At 38.6% G+C, this 21,086-nt stretch overlaps 1 protein-coding gene across 1 annotated transcript; it reads right to left on the bottom strand.

Annotated features, from left to right (window-relative positions):
• Nucleotides 1-818: 818 nt before the first annotated feature.
• LOC142356571 (uncharacterized) lies at nucleotides 819-18,720 on the bottom strand (the record flags this gene model as incomplete). Its single annotated transcript, XM_075408442.1, has 3 exons — nucleotides 819-1,048; nucleotides 5,216-5,348; nucleotides 18,556-18,720. Coding segments are annotated over 3 exons (435 nt in total), but the record flags the coding sequence as incomplete, so codon positions are not given.
• Nucleotides 18,721-21,086: the final 2,366 nt, after the last annotated feature.

Raw genomic sequence — 21,086 nt, 5'->3', positions numbered from 1 at the left:
AATTTTTCAATAATTGGTCTATATTTCAAGCAGACGGTTTTTCAGAAACTAAAACGGTGAGCTGTTCAAACTTTGGTGTTTCAAGGAGAATTTGGATTTTTTCCGTTTGTGCCCACCCCCCCCCCCCCCCCCCCAGTACGTTATGCTCACCCAGTTACAGAGCACGTGTCATTACATAGTTAATCGTTATGTAAAAATATTGCACGTGCGTCGGGGGTGCAAATAATTTGCATCCACCTAGCTGGGGGGGGGGGGGGGGAACAAACGGAAAAGATCCGAGAATTTTTATTCACGCACGTCGTATTTTCTGTTGCGTTTTTGAATATACAAAATTAAACTAAATGGCATTAAATTAGTTTAGGAGGTTATTTGAGACCACTATTCACACTTAAAGTGAAAAAAATGAATCCAATTCTGCGGTGGAGCACTTTTGTATGACTTTTAGAAAACTGCCAGAAATTGAGCAATTGGATTTGACTGCTTAAATTTGTGAATTTAAGATGAACTTAGACCACGCATGACGCTGAACTCGGGTCACTTGGGAACTCAAAACGCATAAAAAAGACAGACGACTACAACATTCGTTCGAGAAAAACAAAATTTTTTGTAACATTGTATATTCTAATAGGTTGCTTCTTCTTGGTTTTGAGCTGAAATGTGTCGTTTTACCCCCCCCCCCCCCCCCCATTATAGCCTGCCATTATGGTATTTTTACCATGATTTTTTTGGGGCGTATAGGTTATCTGACCACTAAATTGGGGGGTTATAATGGGAAAGACCCCTTATTTTCTAGCTTAGTATTGTGCTATATAATAACTCAAAATATGTAAGGGTGGGGTACAAAAAAAACAATGGGGGGGGCAAAACAGAACAGGTTTCAGAAAGATATTGTCGGTGTTCTCAAATGTTGTTCACAATTCGGCAACAGGTAGATTGTCCCTCTTCGGCAGCTTGGGTCTCCGTCGCCAGTTTACCCCAATGAATGTGTTTGAATTGATGAAGAAATCATCGTCAGTATTATTGGCAAATGACACTTTCTCTGTACAGTCTGAAAACAAAATATTAAAACTTCAGTTGACGGGGGCAATCCAAAAAAGCGACCACTATTAAGTTATTTCCTCCAACCGAGAGTTTTTGTTCTTACCTGACGATAGTGGAGAGAACAAAAGCAAGTTGCAAGAAACACTCATCGAGTAGGATGAAAACCGAGATGAACTGCTAAGCGATTTATTAAGACTGAACTGTTGATGACCACCAGTCATGATAATTGTAAATTCAATTGACTAAAAATTAGCATTTCACGGCTGACACTGATGTTCACGTGTTGAGCTTGACGACGAATACGACAGTTATTAAGTTGTTTTGCCGTTTTTATATTGCCCTGTCTATTGCTTGTCACAAGTTTGTCGATGAATTAAATTCTCATTTTTTCAAACCTAACAACAAACCTAACCTTCGGATGAATTACTCTCATAAGAGTGATGTTGGATGGTTTTAAAAGTCGCTACTTGGGTTATATAAGATTAGGACGTTAGCCTTCTCTATGTGTAGTATGGGTCTTAGAGAACTGAGGTAAATCATAATTTCATGTCCACTGTTAACTTCCCTCCTGTTCAAATGTGACCACAAAAGACAATGACAAATTTTTTCCAAAATGAACAGAATTTGAAAACTTCCAAGTATTTTTCCAATTCTATGCATCCTTTTTTGAAACAATGCCTTTGCAATTATTCTCAACCAACGGAAACGCTTACAACGTTCAGATTTCTGTTTACCCAGAGTACATTCTCAAAGTAAGCAAGTATTGAATCATGATATTTCAATTCTGTATTTTTTTAGTTGCCATATTATGATCATGTCACCGTTTAATTGTGCGAAGACATATTATCAATCGTCCGCATTTGATCTATGCCAGTTTGAGGTCTGATTTTCTAATTTTCAAAAAATATCGTGAATAAAATTATTTTTCTGGACATCATATAAAGATCCACGGGGGACCAATACGCTATTATTATTGATTTTTCAAGCAATGATAATTCAAATTCTCTTATGAGGTCTGGGTGGAAATAGTCCAAAAGCTAAAAACATAACCCACTAACGTTGGGCGATTGCTCTCAAACAACCGGAGAGCGGTCGGCTTCTTCAGCAGCTAGCCACGATTTCGTGAGGCTAGCTTAAGCTCAACTGTCGAGGAGTGAGGTGAGGGTATTAGGTGATGACATCACGCCACAAAATAGCAGCTGAAGTGCGGCATCAACAAAAGAGTTGAGGGAAAAGTGAGAGCTGAGAAAGAGATAAAACGTAAACAAGAAAGAGAAGGAAAAAAACCCAACCGACAGAGAGAGAGAGAGATCTAGGAATTTTTTCCTTGATGAGATTCAACTCCGCAGCTTCTAGTTTTCTAGGCTTCTCAGTAATTAAAATATATAGAAAAAAAACTGAAAATTCAAGTTTCCACTTTTCGCAGTGAAAAAATGTTTACACCCAATTTGTGTTTCTGAATTTCTATCATGTAACCCATCTGAAATTTTGTTGGCCAGTAGTGATCGTTAAACTTAGAAAAGGACAAAAATATTCAAATTTTTTAAAAAACATTGCAAAACCTATTATCAAACCTAATGACGGATCTTTGGTTTTGCCTCTTGAGGCTTGAAAAACTTACAAAATGACAAAAACTTTCAAAGAGTTTGAGAAAATTAAAAGTGTTATTAATTTTGTATTAAATTTACTAAACTGCTAAAATTTGAGATATTAAAAAGTTGAAAACTACTGAATGCCAAATTAAAATCCGCAAAAAGGTTTTATAAGGTTCCTCGAGGCTGAATAAGGACAATAAATTTCAAAAAAACTGAAAAAAATTAAGTTTTGTCAAAATTGCTAAAAAACAATGAATTTCACAAAAACAATTTGATTAATTTTATGATTTTAAAAAGTGGAAACTATTCCATGGCCAATTAAAACTTTTTAGTATTTTATCATCAAACCCCTAAGTAAGTTTGCTGGCCCCTTGGTCACAAACAAACTTGAATAATGACAATAAATTTAAAAAAAATAAAAAAAATGGCAAGTTTAGGAAAAAAATAATACTAAATTTCGCGATGTCGAAATGTTGAAAACCATTCCGTTAACACTAAAAACTGTGCAGTAATCTATCAGGAAAACCTAGAGGAGGGTCCTTGACACTTAGGGCTGACAAAACTAAAAAAATGACAAAATTTTCAAAAAGGCTTGTAAAAAATTGTTAAATTGGTATAAAATTGCGTGTTTTGTTTCAATAACTAAAACACATAGCTTAAAAAGTTCATAAAAATTACTTATGTCCTGCAAAAGATCTTTATCAATTTCAATTAGCCTCAATATTATGCTGGTGGAACAATGAATTCGAAAAACTTCTATAAATTACCTTTCAACCTTAGTCTACGTCCTTCCCGGTAGCTTCATCACACTATGCACTTGAAAGACTACTCAACTCTTCTGAGGCCTTCTAATAAAACTTAATGCCACACTGGCACTGGGTCCTACCTTTTTATCCCGTTTTGAAGGACGAAAAGTCAAATGGGTCAGACAAAAAATCGGTCAAGCGAAAAATCGCATAAGAAAAGACCAACAGGACTAATATAATTGCTAGAGACTAAGTTTGAGAGCAATTAACAAAATCTATTACCTTTTTGTGTTAATTATATTCAGTTGTTCAAAATTTTTCTCTCAGAGTCTCTTTAAATGGCCGATTGTCTTCAATCTAACTTTCATGATTAAAGATAACTGATTATGTTTTGCCATTTTTTTTTCAAAAATCAGCAAATGAGATTGTCTTTTATGTCAAATGTATTTATTTTTCTTTATTTTTTTAGAAGATTGATTGTTGAAGGCAAGCATTTTTTACTGGATATTGATCAGTATAATGTAACAGCCCAATTTCGACAAAAATTGAAGAGAATATGGACATGACTACTTTCAACAATGACAGCTTGTGTGAGTGCATTTTCTCCTACACAATCATGACCATGTCAAAAAGTTTATATAATTTAAAAATTACATTCAGCAGCGAATCTTCGCTTTTCGGCAACCACCTAAAAAACTGCAAAAAATTGTTGATTAGAAGCCATTCTTTTCTAATAACTTCCCAATTAAGTTCACTAACTTCAAATGAATTCTTAAATTAAATGCGCTTGTTTAAACTCGGCCTAGAAAAATTTTCAATTAAATTTATAAAGAGATGGCCAAAACGACCATTTTGAACTTATATCTAAAAAATTGAGTGGAGGTTACTCAATGGTTGCTGTTTTTTGCAATTTTTTCCTATAGACTGTTCATTTACTGCAGTTTAATTAATTGATCCAGTAGATCTCAACAGGTGTTGTAATTTTTGTCTAAACTCCTTGTATAATGAAAAATTTAATTTAATAAAAATATCCGCAAGAAATAAAACGATATCAGGAAACCGTCTTTATAGGAAACATAACTAAAATGGGTTTAAAAGTTTGTACAACTTTGTAAATATACAGTGTTCAAGTAGCACTTGTCTTTTGAATTGTCCCGAGACCAACGGTTAGCATTACTCCCACTTTGGGAAACAAAAACTGAAGTCTGTCTGATTTCTTAAGCAGTCTCCTGTTTTCTTCAAAAAGTGTTTCTCGATTTGAAACGAAATAAGTTATCGCTTTCAAATTATTTTTGTTGTCTGCTAACATACATTGCTCTGGTAGAGCGAAATAATACTGGATACTGCTTAGTGAGCAATGCATCGTATTTCAAGCGGTTTGTTGTCCAATGACTTAATTTTTTGAGTGTTTTGGCAAAACTTATTTGAGCATAATTTAATACTTTTTGCTGTTAGTTGAAAACTTTTCCAAGTAGACTTTAAAAATGAACTGACATCCTTAACTTTCTTAATACTGTAATGTAAGACCATAATATGAGGTTGCCGCATGTTCTGAATTTCTATTGTCCAATGTCTAACTTTGTCTTTTTCATGTGTCAAATATTTTCCACAAAATCTTGCGAGAGGATCTTGCGAGAGGATCTAGTGAAATTTGCAAATATGGAATGATTTAGCCGTTAGAAATTAAAAATCAGGAAAATTGTGAACAAAGATTTTTGTTATATATTGATAACATATTTGGGTGGTAGTGGTGGTGGGGGGGGGGCATCCTTGTTTCATCATCCGTTTAACCCACAACTACGACCCGTTCTGCAAACAGGAACAGTTTCTTGCCTTGTTCTATTTCCACAACCTGACTCTGTCCCTGGTCTATAAAGTAGAAATAGACATGTCCACTTTTTATCTGATCTGCCTTAATTGCCATATTCTGTATGATCTTCTTTCTCACATCGGCGAAAGAACTTCCCTGAAGCAGAAATACAAACATAACCGATTAACGTCGGGTCAATTGATCTAAAACGACCAGTGAGCGGTTGGCTTCGGCAGTAGACAGCTGGGGTTCAGAGATGCTAGTATTAGGTGATGGGGTCAGCGAAGTGAGTGGGGGGAGTCAAGCGTTTGAGGGAGTGCGTGGTCAAGCGATCGGTAAGCGGGTAAGCGGGTGGTCATGCGATTGGGGGGGGGGGGGGGGGGGGGGGGGGGTGTTAGGCTTGAGAGGGCTCGAGGAGAGGGGCTCCAAATCGCCAGTTGGGTCTTTCCGATTATAGCCCCCCCCCCCCCCCAGCTTAGTGGTCAGATAACCTATAGCCCCCCCAATCATGGTAATTATACCACAATGGGGGGCTATAATTTCATGGGGGGCTATAATGGAAAAGACCCCGCCAGTTTTAGGAGGGTGAACTCGAGGGTGTTAAGGGGTGAGGGGTGACTGCGGGAGGGAGGTTGACGGGGGGGGGGGGGGTTGGATGACAGGTCGAGGTGGGTGACTTCACACCAAAAATTTTCTCCACGAAACAGTTTCAGTGAGTCACGTACTTATTGTAGTCAACAGTAGTACTTATTTAATAAACAGTTTTGTAAGAAATGCGACAAGAGGCAGTAAATTTATTTTAGAAATGTTTGCTTACAAAGTTTCAGCATAGTTTGCCCTATTTTGTAAGGATTTCGAGATTAATTTTTGAATAATTCAGCGCATTTCCTAGAAGATAATGCGCTAAAGTGGCACTGATATCACAACACGGGTTAGATAACATTGCTAAAATTATCATTTATCGAAGTATGAAACATAACCGACTGAAGTCGGGCGAATCGCTCTCAAACGAACGGCGAGCGGTTAGTTTCGGTAGTAGTCGGCTCTGGCAAGGGGATGTTAGCAATAGGGGGATTGACTCGAGTGTGCGTGTCTGTGGGGGGGGGGGGGGGGGGGGGGGGGTGGGTGGTTGGGTTCATGCGAGGGGGGTATGGTTGCGAAGACTGCATGAGAGGGGGTTCAAATCGACAGGTGGTGGAGGGTGGACAATGGGAGTGTTGAGGGGGTGGGAGGTAATTGGAGGAAGATGGCAGGGGAGTTGGTGAATGAGGGGTGTCTCTTCTAAACAGTTTTGGTGAATCGCATTCTTAGGGCATAGTAAGGTTTAGGGCTCTAAGAGAACATAATGCTCTCCAAGCGCTACCTGTTTATCACGCTTTTGAGGACGAAAAGTCAAATGGGTCCGACAAAAAATCAATCAAGCAAAAGCTTGCATAAAAATGAACAAAAGAATAATATATTTGATACAAAATTTGTTTGAGAGCAATCAATCATTAACTAGCATAATGGTTTAAAGGAACGTGTATCCCAGGATTCCAGATTGATTTTTGTTAAATTGTCCACAAACTGTGATAAAAACTTCGTCTTGAATAAAGACATTTCTTTCAAACGAACTTAAACAGGACTAAATTAAAAAATGAAAGATTTACATGCCAAAACTTCAGGTACTAGTCAAAAACTATCTTTTAAAAAGTTATAGGTAAAGTTTTGGTTTTGTTAATAATTATGTTAGTGTTAAGAACTTTGATGAATTAGGGAAAAATAATAACAATAATAGTTTTTTCAACAAAACGCCCTTTTTGTTCTGCGTAAAATGAGGTAAAAATGTTAATGGGTTAGGTAAAGGAGAACAATAATTCAACGTTGTCAACAGAAGCTATCAACAGTATTTATCAATCTATAAAAATTTTCGGATTTATTCTGTTTTGCCCCCGCCCCGCCCCACTTAGTGGGCTCATAATTTTACGCCCCCAGGCGTAAGTGCTATATAACAACGTACAAAGTGTAACTGGGGGCGTAAAAACACTGGGGGGCGGAACAAAATAGGTCCAGGTTTTGTTAAAAAAAAGTAAAACAGATTATTTTCACATAATTTTTAGTGTTAACAACTTGAATTGGGTGATACAATCCCAACTCATTGGCTATAAACGCGGATCTTGACTTGGGTTGTCTCAACTATATAAACGGTTACAGGAGTTCAAAAAGCACTTTGAAATGTTTTTTTACGACTTTTTGATGTTTAGCAGTTGCTAGCGTTGACACATCAACCCTGTAATCATACCTCCTTTCTATAACTGCTCATTCGTTTTATCTTAAAACACTATTTTCAATTGTGAACTGAATAATATGCACAGATTTAGCTTTTCCATTTATAAAATATTCAACAATCGAGGTTGATCGAATCTGAATTTTTTAAACTGAGATGATCAACTTTTGTATTGTTTGAAAACATAATGCTTTCAACCTATATATGTAATCAAAAGATCGCTCAACATTAGCCATAATTTATGCCTGTGACATCATTATAACAGAAACAGTATAAAATACGGATACAATCATGATTTGAATTTCTATTTTGAAAGTAGGAAAAAAAACAGACTCAACCAATGTGTAACGGCTGCTCTCCTATCAAAGTCAAGGAAAACTTTACACCGCCCAGTTCGTTTCAGCGGTTTCAAATCTGTCCGGATATTGTGCTTTTGCAGTTAACTTTTGTGAACTGTAATATCCGCTATACTGTAGATTACCGTTGCATTACTTGTTGTTCGATTACTCCTGCTACCTAATTGCTCAGCTTTGCTGTATAACAAACTTGTTTCTCTCAGAATAACAAAATAACTCAAATTGAAACATTCAATTTCTGCTCGAGTTTTGGTTAATAACTCAAATTATAATTCGAAATTGCAAAATCCCCTATGTACAGCTCTAGGTAACTGTCCTAGCTACTGGTTAGGGCAAATAATTTCCGTCTCCGATGTGTTAATATTTTCGGAGACTTTTTCCCGATAGTCAAAATTAACAAATGTAACCAAATTCGCACTTTGTGCTTCTCAGCGCACTCAATTGCTCAATAACGCAATCAGTGAACTACACTAGGCTTCGTTAAAGCCAGTAAGAGAAACTGACTTTATGCTTTGCACAAAGTTTCTCTTACTTAGGAACTTCGTTCCTCAGAAAGAACGTTTTGAGAATATCAAAGTTAATTCTCTTTTCACAAGTCAAAGTAAAGTTAAAACTGTACAATCATTAATATGATCTACAGAAACAAGACACGATAACAAGTAATTTACCGCTCAAGAAAGTGTGCTTCAATACGCACTGTATGTCAGTTTAAAAAGACAAAATTAACAAGTTTCAACTGATTTTTGGTAGTTTTTCAAGCTCCTTTTATGCTGCTAGTCACGTGGATTTACATGTGAAATTCAACTGTTGATTGGTTGTAGATAATAATATCGACAGAATGTGAACACTTTTCCATAACGTCACTTTTTCAGTGTAATTTTGATGTCATGGGAAATTTGTTAACCATGTAGAACTTTTGTCGAAAATTCTGTATCAATAACAGGTTGATTCGCAATCCAATCGCACAGAATCTGATGCAATACTGTTAAGTCGTAGTATTGTTTTGCTGGTTGTTGAGGTAGTTCGAGTTTGAGTTATAGTTTGACTTCATGAATGACGATTGTGTACTAATAATAGTTGCTAAATATGAATGTTGAACAAAATGAACAAATCCGTTTGGCTTCGATAGAATGTAGCATTAAATTTCGCTTGTCACACTATTCTAGCTTTAAGGCTTGAAATGGCCTTGAAGCGCTATTCAATTTGATTTCTGAGTTGTTAAGCTCAGCCGCAATATCGCCGGCCCTGTTTTCCATCGCGAAAACATCTTTTCCAGTTAGTACTGGGGCGAGCTTCACTACTGGTCTCTTGTACACTCCGTCGTTCGTTCGAACTATAGCTGATCGAATCACACCGTCAGACCCATCGATGGTCTCCGTGACTCGACCTAGATTGTAATATCCACGCATATCGCTGTCTTCGATCAACCAAACGAGCTCGCCTTCTTTAAGGGTTTCATTCGCCGTAGATCGCCATTTTTGCCGATTATTCAGGGTTCGCAGATATTCTTTAAGAAATCTGTCCCATATGAGATTTGCATAGGCTTGAGTTTGTCGAAAGAGCTTTCGATGATCAGCAATTTCTTCCGCGCATGGTAGGTAGGGTAAGCAAACGTTCTTGTTGCCAAGCAAGAAGTGATTGGGGGTCAATGCCTCCAAGTCATTAACATCTGAACTGACTGGAGTCAAAGGTCTTGAGTTCAAAGTCTGTTCAACAATACACATCGTTGTTGAAAGAACGTCCTCGGTGACTGATCTGTTCCCCAACACTGCATACATTGCTTTCTTGCAACTTCTCACCAACCGCTCCCATACTCCTCCAAAGTGAGGTGCTGCGGGTGGATTGAACTTCCCTCTGATCCCTCGTTGAATTAGATGTTCTTCGATCCCTTCTTTGTTCCATGACGCAACGTATTCTGCAAACTCTCTTTCAGCTCCAACAAAGTTTGTCCCGTTGTCACTGATGATCGTCTCCGGCTTGCCTCTTCGAGCAATAAATCTCATTATTGCATTGAGACAACTATCAGTGTCCAACTTAGGTACCACTTCTATATGCACCGCTCTCATAGTTAGACAAGTAAATAGACAACACCATCGCTTTTCATTTCTTCGCCCAATCTTCACAATGAAAGGGCCAAAATAGTCGACTCCAACATTTGTAAAGGCTGTTGAAGCATCTAACCGCTCTTCGGGTAGATCTGCCATGACTGGTGCTATCGTTTGTGCTCTGCCTTTTCTGCAAGTAACGCACTTGTTCTTGATTGATCGCAAGGCATTTCGTATGCCTAGGATCCACATCTTCTGCTGAACAATGTTTCTTACATGCTCAGTGCCTTCATGTTGATTCTTGTGCTCGTTTCGCAAGAATAGTTCAACTGCATGATGTTTCCAATGTAGCAGAATTCGATGCTTTGCATTGAAGTCCAACTGACTTTTGCCTATTCTGCCTTTGGCTCGAATAAGTCCTTCTTCATCCAGGAAGGGGGAGAATTGTAGAATTTTGCTGACTTTTGGAATTTCCTTTTCAGCTTTGAGAGATTTCACCTCTTCACCAAACTGTTCTCGCTTTAGTAACTTGAAGATTGTTGCTTTTGCTTTTTCTCTTTCTTCAATGCTGACTACGAGTGTTGCTGGTCTGTGTTTGTTCAATGCTCGCTGTACGTATGCCACCGTATTTACTAGTCTGTTAAAATTACTGAATCGTTCCCACTGGATAACAGCTTTCTTCTCTTCAGCCTGTATCATGAAGACTGACGAGGGTATATTCTCTTCATCTGAGGCAAATATGAGGTTCACCTGCTGTGGCCATTCGCTTTCTGGTTGCTTCAACCAGGCCGGCCCAGTGAGCCACTCACTTCTCTTGAGTTCCTCAATGTTGATTGCTCTGGTGCCAATGTCCGCTGGGTTGTTGATACCGCTGACATGTTTCCACTGTGAAACATCAGTTGTATCTAGTATCTCAGCTACGCGATTGGCCACAAACACTTGTTGTTTACGATGGGAACTGTGTATCCACTGCAATACCGTAGTTGATTCTGACCAAAAACTGCAACTATTTATCTTCATTTCATGTTCCTTGACTATCTGTTCTTTCAACCTCACTGCCATGACTGCCGCTTGCAACTCCAATCGCGGTATTGAAAGATGCCTCATCGGTGCCACTCTGCATTTTCCGATGACAAATGCTAAGTCAGCTGAGTATTCTTTTGGTTGTGAACGTAGATAGGCCACTGCACACATCGTGTCTTCAGATGCGTCAGCAAACACATTAAGTTCGGTTTTATCCCTCTCTCTGTTGAAGTATCTTCTATCGATGCTGGTTTCAGCCACTATTGGAAGTTGTTCTTTCCATCTCAGGAATTCTTCTTCTTCACTAGGTTCAACTTCGTTGTCCCAATGTTGTCCATTCTTAGTCCAGATGCCTTTCAGAAGTCGTCTCATATGAACACTGAACGGAGCAAACAATCCGATCGGGTCGAATACTGAAAATACCAGTGACAGAATCTTCCTCTGGGTTATAGGGGTTTCCACTTCCTTGTTGGTACCTCTACACACTTGAAGGCTATCATCAGTAACGGTCCATTGTAGTCCTAGCACTGAAGATCCCTCCGTACTGGGTTCCACTTCGACTTGCTTCGTGTTGCTGATTGACTTCAAGTCTTCTGGGATTGCTTCGGTAACTGCATCATTGTTGCTTATCCACTTCTTCAGTTCAAATCCATGTTGTGAGAGAAGGGGTTGTAGTTGGTTGAAAACGTCAACTGCTTATTCCGGGGTTTCTACCGATTTGATGAAATCGTCCATGTAGAAGTTGTTTTGTATTGTCTTTGCTGCTATTGGATACTCTTTTTCGTTGTCCAGTCCCACTCGCTTGAGAGCATAGTTCGCGCAAGTTGGAGAACTCTTAGCTCCAAAAACATGACGCTGATATTCGTATATCTGAACAGGTTCGTCTGTTCTAGGACGCCATAAGAACCTCAAGCAACTTCTGTCCTGTTCGGGGACTTGCACTTGTAGAAACATCGATTCGATGTCAGCTGTCAGGGCTATTGGTCCTTCACGGAATCTGAATATTGTTCCAATCAAGCCGTGTAGCAGATCAGGTCCTGCAAGTAGCTTATCATTTAGGCATACTTCTTTGTACTTTGAGGCAGCATTGCAAACACGCCTTACTTTGCCAGGCTTGTTCGGGTTTAGCACTGGATGGTGTGGCAAATACCATTCTTTCCCGAAGGTGCCTTTCACTTCGGACTCGTCCAATATCTTTACGAATCCTTTTTCTACATCTGTATCTATTGACTGTTGATACAAATTCTTCAGGTTCGGGTCCCTTTGGAATCTTCGCTCCAGTGAGTAAAGCTGACCCAAGGCTGAGCTGTAATTGTTCGGTAGGTTTGGCTCTGGTTCACTCCACAGCATTCCCACTTCGTACCGCTCGCCTGTGAACTTTGTCGTACTCTCTAGCATCTTTTGTGCCTGCAGTTCCTTCTTTGACTGACTGACGACGTTGATTTTGGAAGCATAGGTTTCTATGTCCCACCAGGTTTGGATATTCTCAGCCACTTTCACATCTTCAGTGAAGGCGAAATGACAAACATTTTGTCTTCTTTTGCCCGTCATGGGTCCACTGACTACCCATCCTAGCTCTGTTAGAACGGCGAAAGGTTCACTTCGTGTTCCTATCTTATAGTCCAATGGGCGTTGTAGCTCATAAGCATCTTGACCAAGGATGATGCCAACTTCCATTAAGTTGAAGCTTTTGTTGGGTAGAACACTCAAGTGATTGAAGCTTTGCTTCAATTTGTTGTTGTTGTTGTTCGTGTTTCCCAAGGAGATTGACGGGTGTGCAAACGCTTCGATTGAATGCACCTTTGAATGTAGTCCCATTATTTTTAGAGGAACCTTTTCTGTCTTCAGATCCTTTGTTCCGTGTATGCCAGCTATGTTGAGCGTCACATCGGTGCCTTGGGCTCGTAACTTCTCTTGCACACTTTGATCGATGAATGAAACCGTTGATCCACTATCGAGGAAAGCATATGTGTTCAGCCTGTTGCCACCGCTCTGTATTGAGACAGGAACTATCTGAAGAAAGCTAGTAACTTCGTTACTCTGGTTGATTGTTGCTGCGCTTACGTTGACTGCGTGATTGCCCTCGTCCATATAGTTTTCTGAGTGCAGCAATCGGTTGTGCTTCTTGATGCATCCATTGATGCCGCACGCATTGACTTTACAATCTTTGATTGCATGTCCTTTGCCTAGACATCCGTAACATAAGCGTTGCTTCCTCACTGCTGCGTACCGATCATTCACACTCATGTTCCTGAATAGTGGACAGTTCCATATTTTATGAGTGCCATCAGCTAGCGGACAGTGATCACTTTGCGTTTGCTTCGTTTCTTTCACGTTCGAACTTGCACTGAAGTTCGATGTTTTCGAGAACCGTTTGTCTCTATTTGTGCTTCTTCGGTCTTCTTCTCTTCGCTCTCCCTTGAAAGCTGAAAACCCTTCGTGGACGAATGCTATCTTAGATAGCCACTTTGCAAACATAATCAGATCAGGCCAATCTTCATCTTTATCATCAACATAGAACCACCACTTCTCTTTGAGAACTTGGGGTAGCTTATCTACTGCCATATACAGTGTCGAGCTTGATTGCAAATCACCAATCTGCTTGTACTCTTTGAGCACATTCACAAAGTTCGAAACAATAACTGAGAAACTGATCAGACCTGTTGAGTCGTGTGGTTTCACCTGACTTGCTTTGCGAAGACTCTCCAGTTGTGCATCAATGATCACATGAGGCCTTCCAAATTTCCTCTCCAGAATGCTCCATGCAGCACCATAGAACTGTCCAGAATAGCCCATTCCAGAGATTGCTGACCTTGCCTTGCCTGTCAGTAGAGTCTTCAGGTAGCTCATCTTCTCTGAGTCTGGTATTGGTCGTTGATCCACTGTAGCGATGAACATACTAGACCACTCTGGCCATTCGAGAGGGTTTCCAGAAAAGCTGTTCAACTTCAGCTTTGGTAGGCTACTACTACCTGCGTACCCACTGTTGTATCGTAGTAAACCAGCTCTGGGGGATACGTCTCGGTCTTCAACACTTGAGGATCGGTCTCGTGAACTGCGATATCGTGAGAAGTGACTTTGCCTGTTCACTTCAGGGGTTACTTCGAAGCGAGCTGTTGATCGATCTGGTGTTAGAAGGTTGTCGATTCTGCTGGCCCAGTCTGAGACATCTCTCTTCTTTGGGGTCCAGTTGAAGGGTGATTTTTCTCGAGCACTGGTTGATTGGGAACGAGCATCATCGTTTTCTAATGCCGTTCTCTTCACTTTGCGCTCCAGCTCACGCTCTTCCTCCAGCAGTTGATGCTTGGTTTCCAGTTCTTTCATTTGCATTTCCAGCTCTAGCCTCCTCCGCTCGAACCGTGCCTGTTCCAGTCGCATCTTCGTTTCGAACTCGATATCGAACTTCTTCATCCTCTCCTCGCGCCTTTGCTTTGCTGAAGATGTTTCCGAAACATTCTCCGTCTCTTGGCCGCTTACTGTTGCTCCATTTTGCACTGTTTGAGCAACTGGGTTGTCGGTTTGGTAGTTGTTGCTCTCGCTGTCGTTCACTGCTTGGGTTGCGTCGCTTTGCTCTGCATTCATTTCTGGTTGCGTGCCTTTGCTTATATATGCAAGCCAATGATAGTCCAAACTTTCTTTGCACTTCCTTGCTTCTTTCAGATGCTCTTCAACGAAATTAGCTTGATAGGGCACACGCTTGTTTCGACGCTGCAGTTGCTTGGGTATTTCTTCCTCTAGAAGGTGAACAGTCTGTTGGTAGAGGACCTTTAGTTTGTTGGGTCGATCTGAATCTTCAATTATTTTGTAGCCAATCCCTGTTTTGGTGTGGACTTCCTCCCGTAAATCTTGGAGCTTCTTGTCGTACCTTTGAGCTGTCGATTGAAGCTCCTCTCTGCTGATTGTGTTAGGATTGCCTGGTTGCCTTTTGCTTTGCTTGCTCCTTTTAAGCGAGGTTAGTTCTTCAACGTAATTTGTGAAGTTCACTCGCAACTTTCGCTCTGCCTCACTGGCGTTGCGCTGTTGATTTGTTTGATTTTCTTTGGGGGTTGCCTTCGCCACTCTCTTCATCAGATTGGACAGCAGTTTGCCTTCCACTGTCCGGGTCGGCGGACCAAATGTAACGGCTGCTCTCCTATCAAAGTCAAGGAAAACTTTACACCGCCCAGTTCGTTTCAGCGGTTTCAAATCTGTCCGGATATTGTGCTTTTGCAGTTAACTTTTGTGAACTGTATTATCCGCTATACTGTAGATTACCGTTGCATTACTTGTTGTTCGATTACTCCTGCTACCTAATTGCTCAGCTTTGCTGCATAACAAACTTGTTTCTCTCAGAATAACAAAATAACTCATATTGAAACATTCAATTTCTGCTCGAGTTTTGGTTAATAACTCAAGTTATAATTCGAAATTGCAAAATCCCCTATGTACAGCTCTAGGTAACTGTCCTAGCTACTGGTTAGGGCAAATAAGTTTCGTCTCCGATGTGTTAATATTTTCGGAGACTTTTTCCCGATAGTCAAAATTAACAAATGAAACCAAATTCGCACTTTGTGCTTCTCAGCGCACTAAATTGCTCAATAACGCAATCAGTGAACTACACTAGGCTTCGTTAAAGCCAGTAAGAGAAACTGAATTTATGCTTTGCACAAAGTTTCTCTTACTTAGGAACTTCGTTCCTCAGAAAGAACGTTTTGAGAATATCAAAGTTAATTCTCTTTTCACAAGTCAAAGTAAAGTTAAAACTGTACAATCACTAATATGATCTACAGATACAAGACACGATAACAAGTAATTTACCGCTCAAGAAAGTGTGCTTCAATACGCACTGTATGTCAGTTTAAAAAGACAAAATTAACAAGTCTCAACTGATTTTTGGTAGTTTTTCAAGCTCCTTTTATGCTGCTAGTCACGTGGATTTACATGTCAAATTCAACTGTTGATTGGTTGTAGATAATAATATCGACAGAATGTGAACACTTTTCCATCACGTCACTTTTTCAGTGTAATTTTGATGTCATGGGAAATTTGTTAACCATGTAGAACTTTTGTCGAATATTCTGTATCAATAAGGGTTGATTCGCAATCCAATCGCACAGAATCTGATGCAATACTGTTAAGTCGTAGTATTGTTTTGCTGGTTGTTGAGGTAGTTCGAGTTTGAGTTATAGTTTGACTTCATGAATGACGATTGTGTACTAATAATAGTTGCTAAATATGAATGTTGAACAAAATGAACAAATCCGTTTGGCTTCGATAGAATGTAGCATTAAATTTCGCTTGTCACACTATTCTAGCTTTAAGGCTTGAAATAGCCTTGAAGCGCTATTCAATTTGATTTCTGAGTTGTTAAGCTCAGCCGCAATACAATGTGATAAAAGTACGTGCAGTTCGGATTTGAATTGGTAGTTTGATTTAGCCATGTTCCCAAGGAGAAAATTATGGAATCAGTTCTTTTATCACTTCACGAGATTATTTATCTTTTATCAAACAAAAACCAGAAGTCTTGCTTGCGCAGAATTTGTCATGATTCCTAAGTAAATATTGACCTTATTAAAAGAAAAAATATGAAGCAAAACTTTTCAATGTTGAAGAAACAATTCACGAAGCTGAAAATATAGGAAAAATAACAAAAGTGACAACAATTGAAACAGGTTAATCTGAAAAAATTACTGTGATACGAAAGAGTTCGAAAAAGTGCTTCCACTACAAATTCACTGCATTTTTATAGTTATGGTTTAATTATTTCGACAGCAGGCATAGTTTGATTGGTTAATTCAGTATGTCGACATATACTCTGGCAAGAGCACAGTACCATTGCATCAGATAGCACTAAAAGATTGAGTTTGGTATTGTTTGTAGTAGTACTACTACATGTTATCTCAAATATAAAAAAAATGTTTTTTTTTAGTGTGTGAATATGACTTCTCTAGTTGATATAGATCTGCTTCTCTTCTTGTATCGCTTTGTTGCATTCAGTTATTTTGTTTTTGCGACACTTCTGCTACAACAATATTTCAACAATCTTCAGGTACCAATGTGTGGGCAAAATCTGCCTCACCAAAAAGCTATTTTTTGGCAAATAAATGAATTAAGCGCTCTTTTCGGCGTTTTCAATAAAAAACGAGTAGATCTGACTGATAATATTGACATCGCAGTCCAATTTCATACTAACAACAAAAATAATGCAAAAAAAGCATCCTTTTGGGGACAAAAAGAAAAGAAAATAGCGGTAACAATTAACAAAGAGAAGAAAATCTCAAAATTTTTTGGTGTGAATTGTTTTGCTGCTCGTTGCTACAGCTTTTAGATGAAAAATTGACGCGGATAATGATATTACGAATTGAAAACAGACACTTAATTACAGTCGTCACTATCTAATATAGCGCATAATTGTATATGTTACTAATGTGAGGAGTTTAGATAAGACTTAGCCCTTACTGATCGAAATATATCGCTAAACATTTAATCGCCACGCTTACTTCAATTGCCAGCCAGTGGATTGTATCCTCGCAGAGTTCGAAAAAGTTCCTCCACTACAAATTCACTGCTTTTTACAGTGATCGTTTATGCTTTTTGCCAGCTGTCATAGTCCGATTGGTTGATTTACTATCTCGACATATACTAGGGAATTAGCACAGTAAGTTTGCGTCAAATTGCACAAAAAAAATTTGATATTGGTATTGATTTTAGTAGCACTACTACAAGCGGTCGAGACCACAAAATGCAATAACTAATTATTTATAGCTATCCTGTCAACAAAATATCTTTAAGATTTTTCTATTTAACATTTCAGGAACTGAAAAACAGCAGCATCTTAGAATTATTTTGCAAGGAATTTTGTAATTCTCTGAGAGAAGTGTGAAAAACTTTTCATAAAAGCATACAGTTGCTCAGCAAATTGCGACTACTTTTCGCGCTCTCTCATTTACATTATGAATTTTTGGCAGTGCAAAGATCTGACTTTTATAATATGCAGCAAGTTAACGTGATTATGCTTATAGATTCGCATCAAATTTCTGGTGCGAATCTTGAACCGACATATGGTTCTCGATCAATGCCAAAGTTTCTCTAGTGACTTCAGCGGAGGCACTTAATCTATGCAACAAAAGTGGCATTCAGAATTACTGACGTTTCGTCAGGCCATTTAAATGCGCCTGCCTCATTTTAGACCTCATTTTATCAAAAAACTATGCTGGATCAAAAAAGGGCCATGGAAAGACCGCACTAAACCCAAATAGCATGTGGACAATCGTTTCCGTTTGTGCCGCCCAGTAGGTATTCAACCCCCAGTAACCCTAGGCGAGGCCTCTGCCCCCCCCCCCCCCCCCAGAATAAGAAAGGATAAATCAAAATTAAGCGGAGGAGGTGTGAGGAGGTTCACAAAAAATCCCGGATCTATTCTGTTTGCCCCCCACCTTAGTGAGCTCATATTTTATACGCCCCCGATGCGAACGTGCTATTTTTTTTACATAGTAACGTGCTATATAACAACATATAATTTGTAACGGGGGGGGGGGGAGGGGGGGGGGGCGTAAAAAACACTGGGGGGAGGGGGCAAAACAGAATAGATCGAAAATCCCCTATGAAATGATTTAAGTTGTCGCAGCTCGACGCAAATTGTCATGCTCGACTTCTCGACTCAACGCCATGGTTATAATAAGTTGATTGAGTACCTCTTTAACGAATATGTAGTATGGTCTGGCTCTCGGTAGCCACGTCTCATCGTCAATGAACAGGTGGTAGTCAATTGATCTGCCAGAGTAGAACGCCACACCAACCAACTTCTGGTCGTTTGTCACTCTCAAATTTGACTCATATTGCTCCTCCGGAAATCTGAACTAAAAGTATTCCCAAAATGGTCATCATTTCCATGTTAACCCTGTTATCGCCCGTTAATAATATCATAATTCCCCGAAGAAACATTTTCCCCGCCCCCAAACTCCTCAATCCCTAAGAGCAAGAGAAACAATGATGTCAAAGAAACTCAAAAAAGTCAAAAAGTAACGGTTGCATTTTTCAGGATCCAGAAACTTAAAATCGACGCATCAACAACTGTTTCGACTCTAAAATCAAACAGTAAATGAATGAGTTCTCTCAAAGTCTGAAAAAAATGAAACCAAACTGAGACAACATACAGGGGTAAAAGAAAAATCACTCAACATTTCAACACTTCCTGAAAACGTACAAACAAAAAACAAAATGCGATGAAATGCAAAAAAAACTCGGCATCCGTATGTCAGTGCCAGTGATCAAACAGCAGCCATGATTTCATGATTCGCGTCAAATTAGTAGACTTAGTCAATGAGATATTTCATCCCATGGATGAAAAAACCAAACTCAGAAGTTGTCGCAAATAGCGGCTAATGACTATTGACCTTCTAATTTAGATTCACAAAGAAAAATTAAAGAAAAGACACATTTAGACCAATTTTTCAAAAAATTTTCAGAAGTTCCCTGCTTTTTGTACAGATTTCCATATACTCTGTTGTACTCTATTTACTATATATGTTTACAATAAATAGAATTCTATTCATTGTGTTGCGTAAATTCAGAAAAATCTGAATTCCAGTTTGTTTTTATCATAGATTAAGAGTCATGAAGAGATACACAATTTACACATGAAAAGTTTTGACAAGCCACGGCTTCAAAACCATTCGAATCAATTGCCTGAGTGACACCTCTTTTCCAAAAGATGTCAACCCTGTTTTCTCCCGTTTATCAAATCATACCTCCCCTAATATATACACCCCACCAAATTCCTCGATCCCTAAGGGCAAAAGAGAAACACTTAACTACAACAACTGAAAACAGTCGTGAAGAATTTGGTTCCATTTTTCAAGCTTGAGAAAGCTAAAATCAACATAACAAAAACCTTTTTTGACTGAAAAATCAATTGATAAAAATTATCAGTTTTCTAAAAGACTGAAAAATATGAAATCAATCCAAGACAAAAAAGTAAAAGAAAAATCACTCAAAGTTTCAACAATTCCTAAATATCTACAAACAAACAAAAACAAAGTGCGATGAAATACAAGAAACTCGACACCCGTGTGCCATAGTGACAGTAATCAACCAACAGCCAAATAATAAATTAGAAAGCACAAAAACGATCAAACCAAAACCATTTTGTTCGCTAGCTTTTTTCAGCGACAAAAATGTTTGTGTGTTTTATTTACCAAACACCAAACCAACAAAAGTGTTTTAAGAACAACATCGCAAGAGAAAACACAAAGACTTAATTTCAGTAAAAAGCAGAAGACAAAAAAAAACAAAACAGTTGCTCGAAAGTTCTACTAAACGGGATGACCCTCCTTAGACAATATATCAAAGATCATTTAGGGTGTCATCAAAATCAATGCAAAGTTTCATGAATGATCTTGCTATGTTTTCTTGGTTTCAAGGAAGCCATAAATGATCATAAGTTTGTTTCAAATGTTTTGAAAATCAGCGTTAGATTTTAAAATCAGCTTTCTTAAGTTTCCTATTTTTGCAAACGATATTCACAAAAATTGTAAAAGATTGCTATGATAAAATCGCACCTGAAATCAAATCTAACCGGAAAACGGAAGAATTTCACAAAACACAAGAATCAGCAAACAAATCTTGGAAAGATATAAAATCCTCAAAAACTGGTTAATATAAAAAAATGAACTTAATTTGTATATAAGAAAACGTATTAAAGTAACTCAAAAGAAAAGAAACCATCAGAGAAAAACGTTGAGTTTTACAAATAAACATGGAATCTTATCAAGGAAACAGTTCGGTTTTCAGCCGCAAAAAACTGTCTAGGAGCGCTCATTAGGTATATTGAATTGGTAAATTCTATCAATTTTCTAAAAGTCTGAAAAATATGAAACCAATCCAAGACAAAAAAAGAGGTAAAAGAAAAATCACTCATCTTTTCAACAATTCCTGAATATCTACAAACAAACAAAAACAAAGTGCCATGAAATGCAAGAAACTCGACACCCGTGTGCCATAGTGACAGTAATCAACCAACAGCCAAATAATAAATTAGAAAGCACAAAAACGATCAAATCAAAACCATTTTGTTTGCTAGCCTTTTTAGCGACAACAACGTTTGTATGTTTTATTTACCAAGCACCAAACCGCGGAGTCCTGTTTAAAGCCCGATCAAATTTCTCAAAAGAATAGATAATCTTCTATAATGCATTCGCCAAACCAAAAATTAGCTACGGTTTAC

Source organism: Convolutriloba macropyga, unplaced genomic scaffold (assembly GCF_964194025.1).
Source record: "Convolutriloba macropyga unplaced genomic scaffold, txConMacr16.3 SCAFFOLD_2392, whole genome shotgun sequence".
Taxonomy (NCBI): domain Eukaryota; kingdom Metazoa; phylum Xenacoelomorpha; order Acoela; family Convolutidae; genus Convolutriloba; species Convolutriloba macropyga.
The sequence above is the reverse complement of the archived record's forward strand: the minus strand, read 5'-3'. Positions and strand labels throughout refer to the sequence as shown.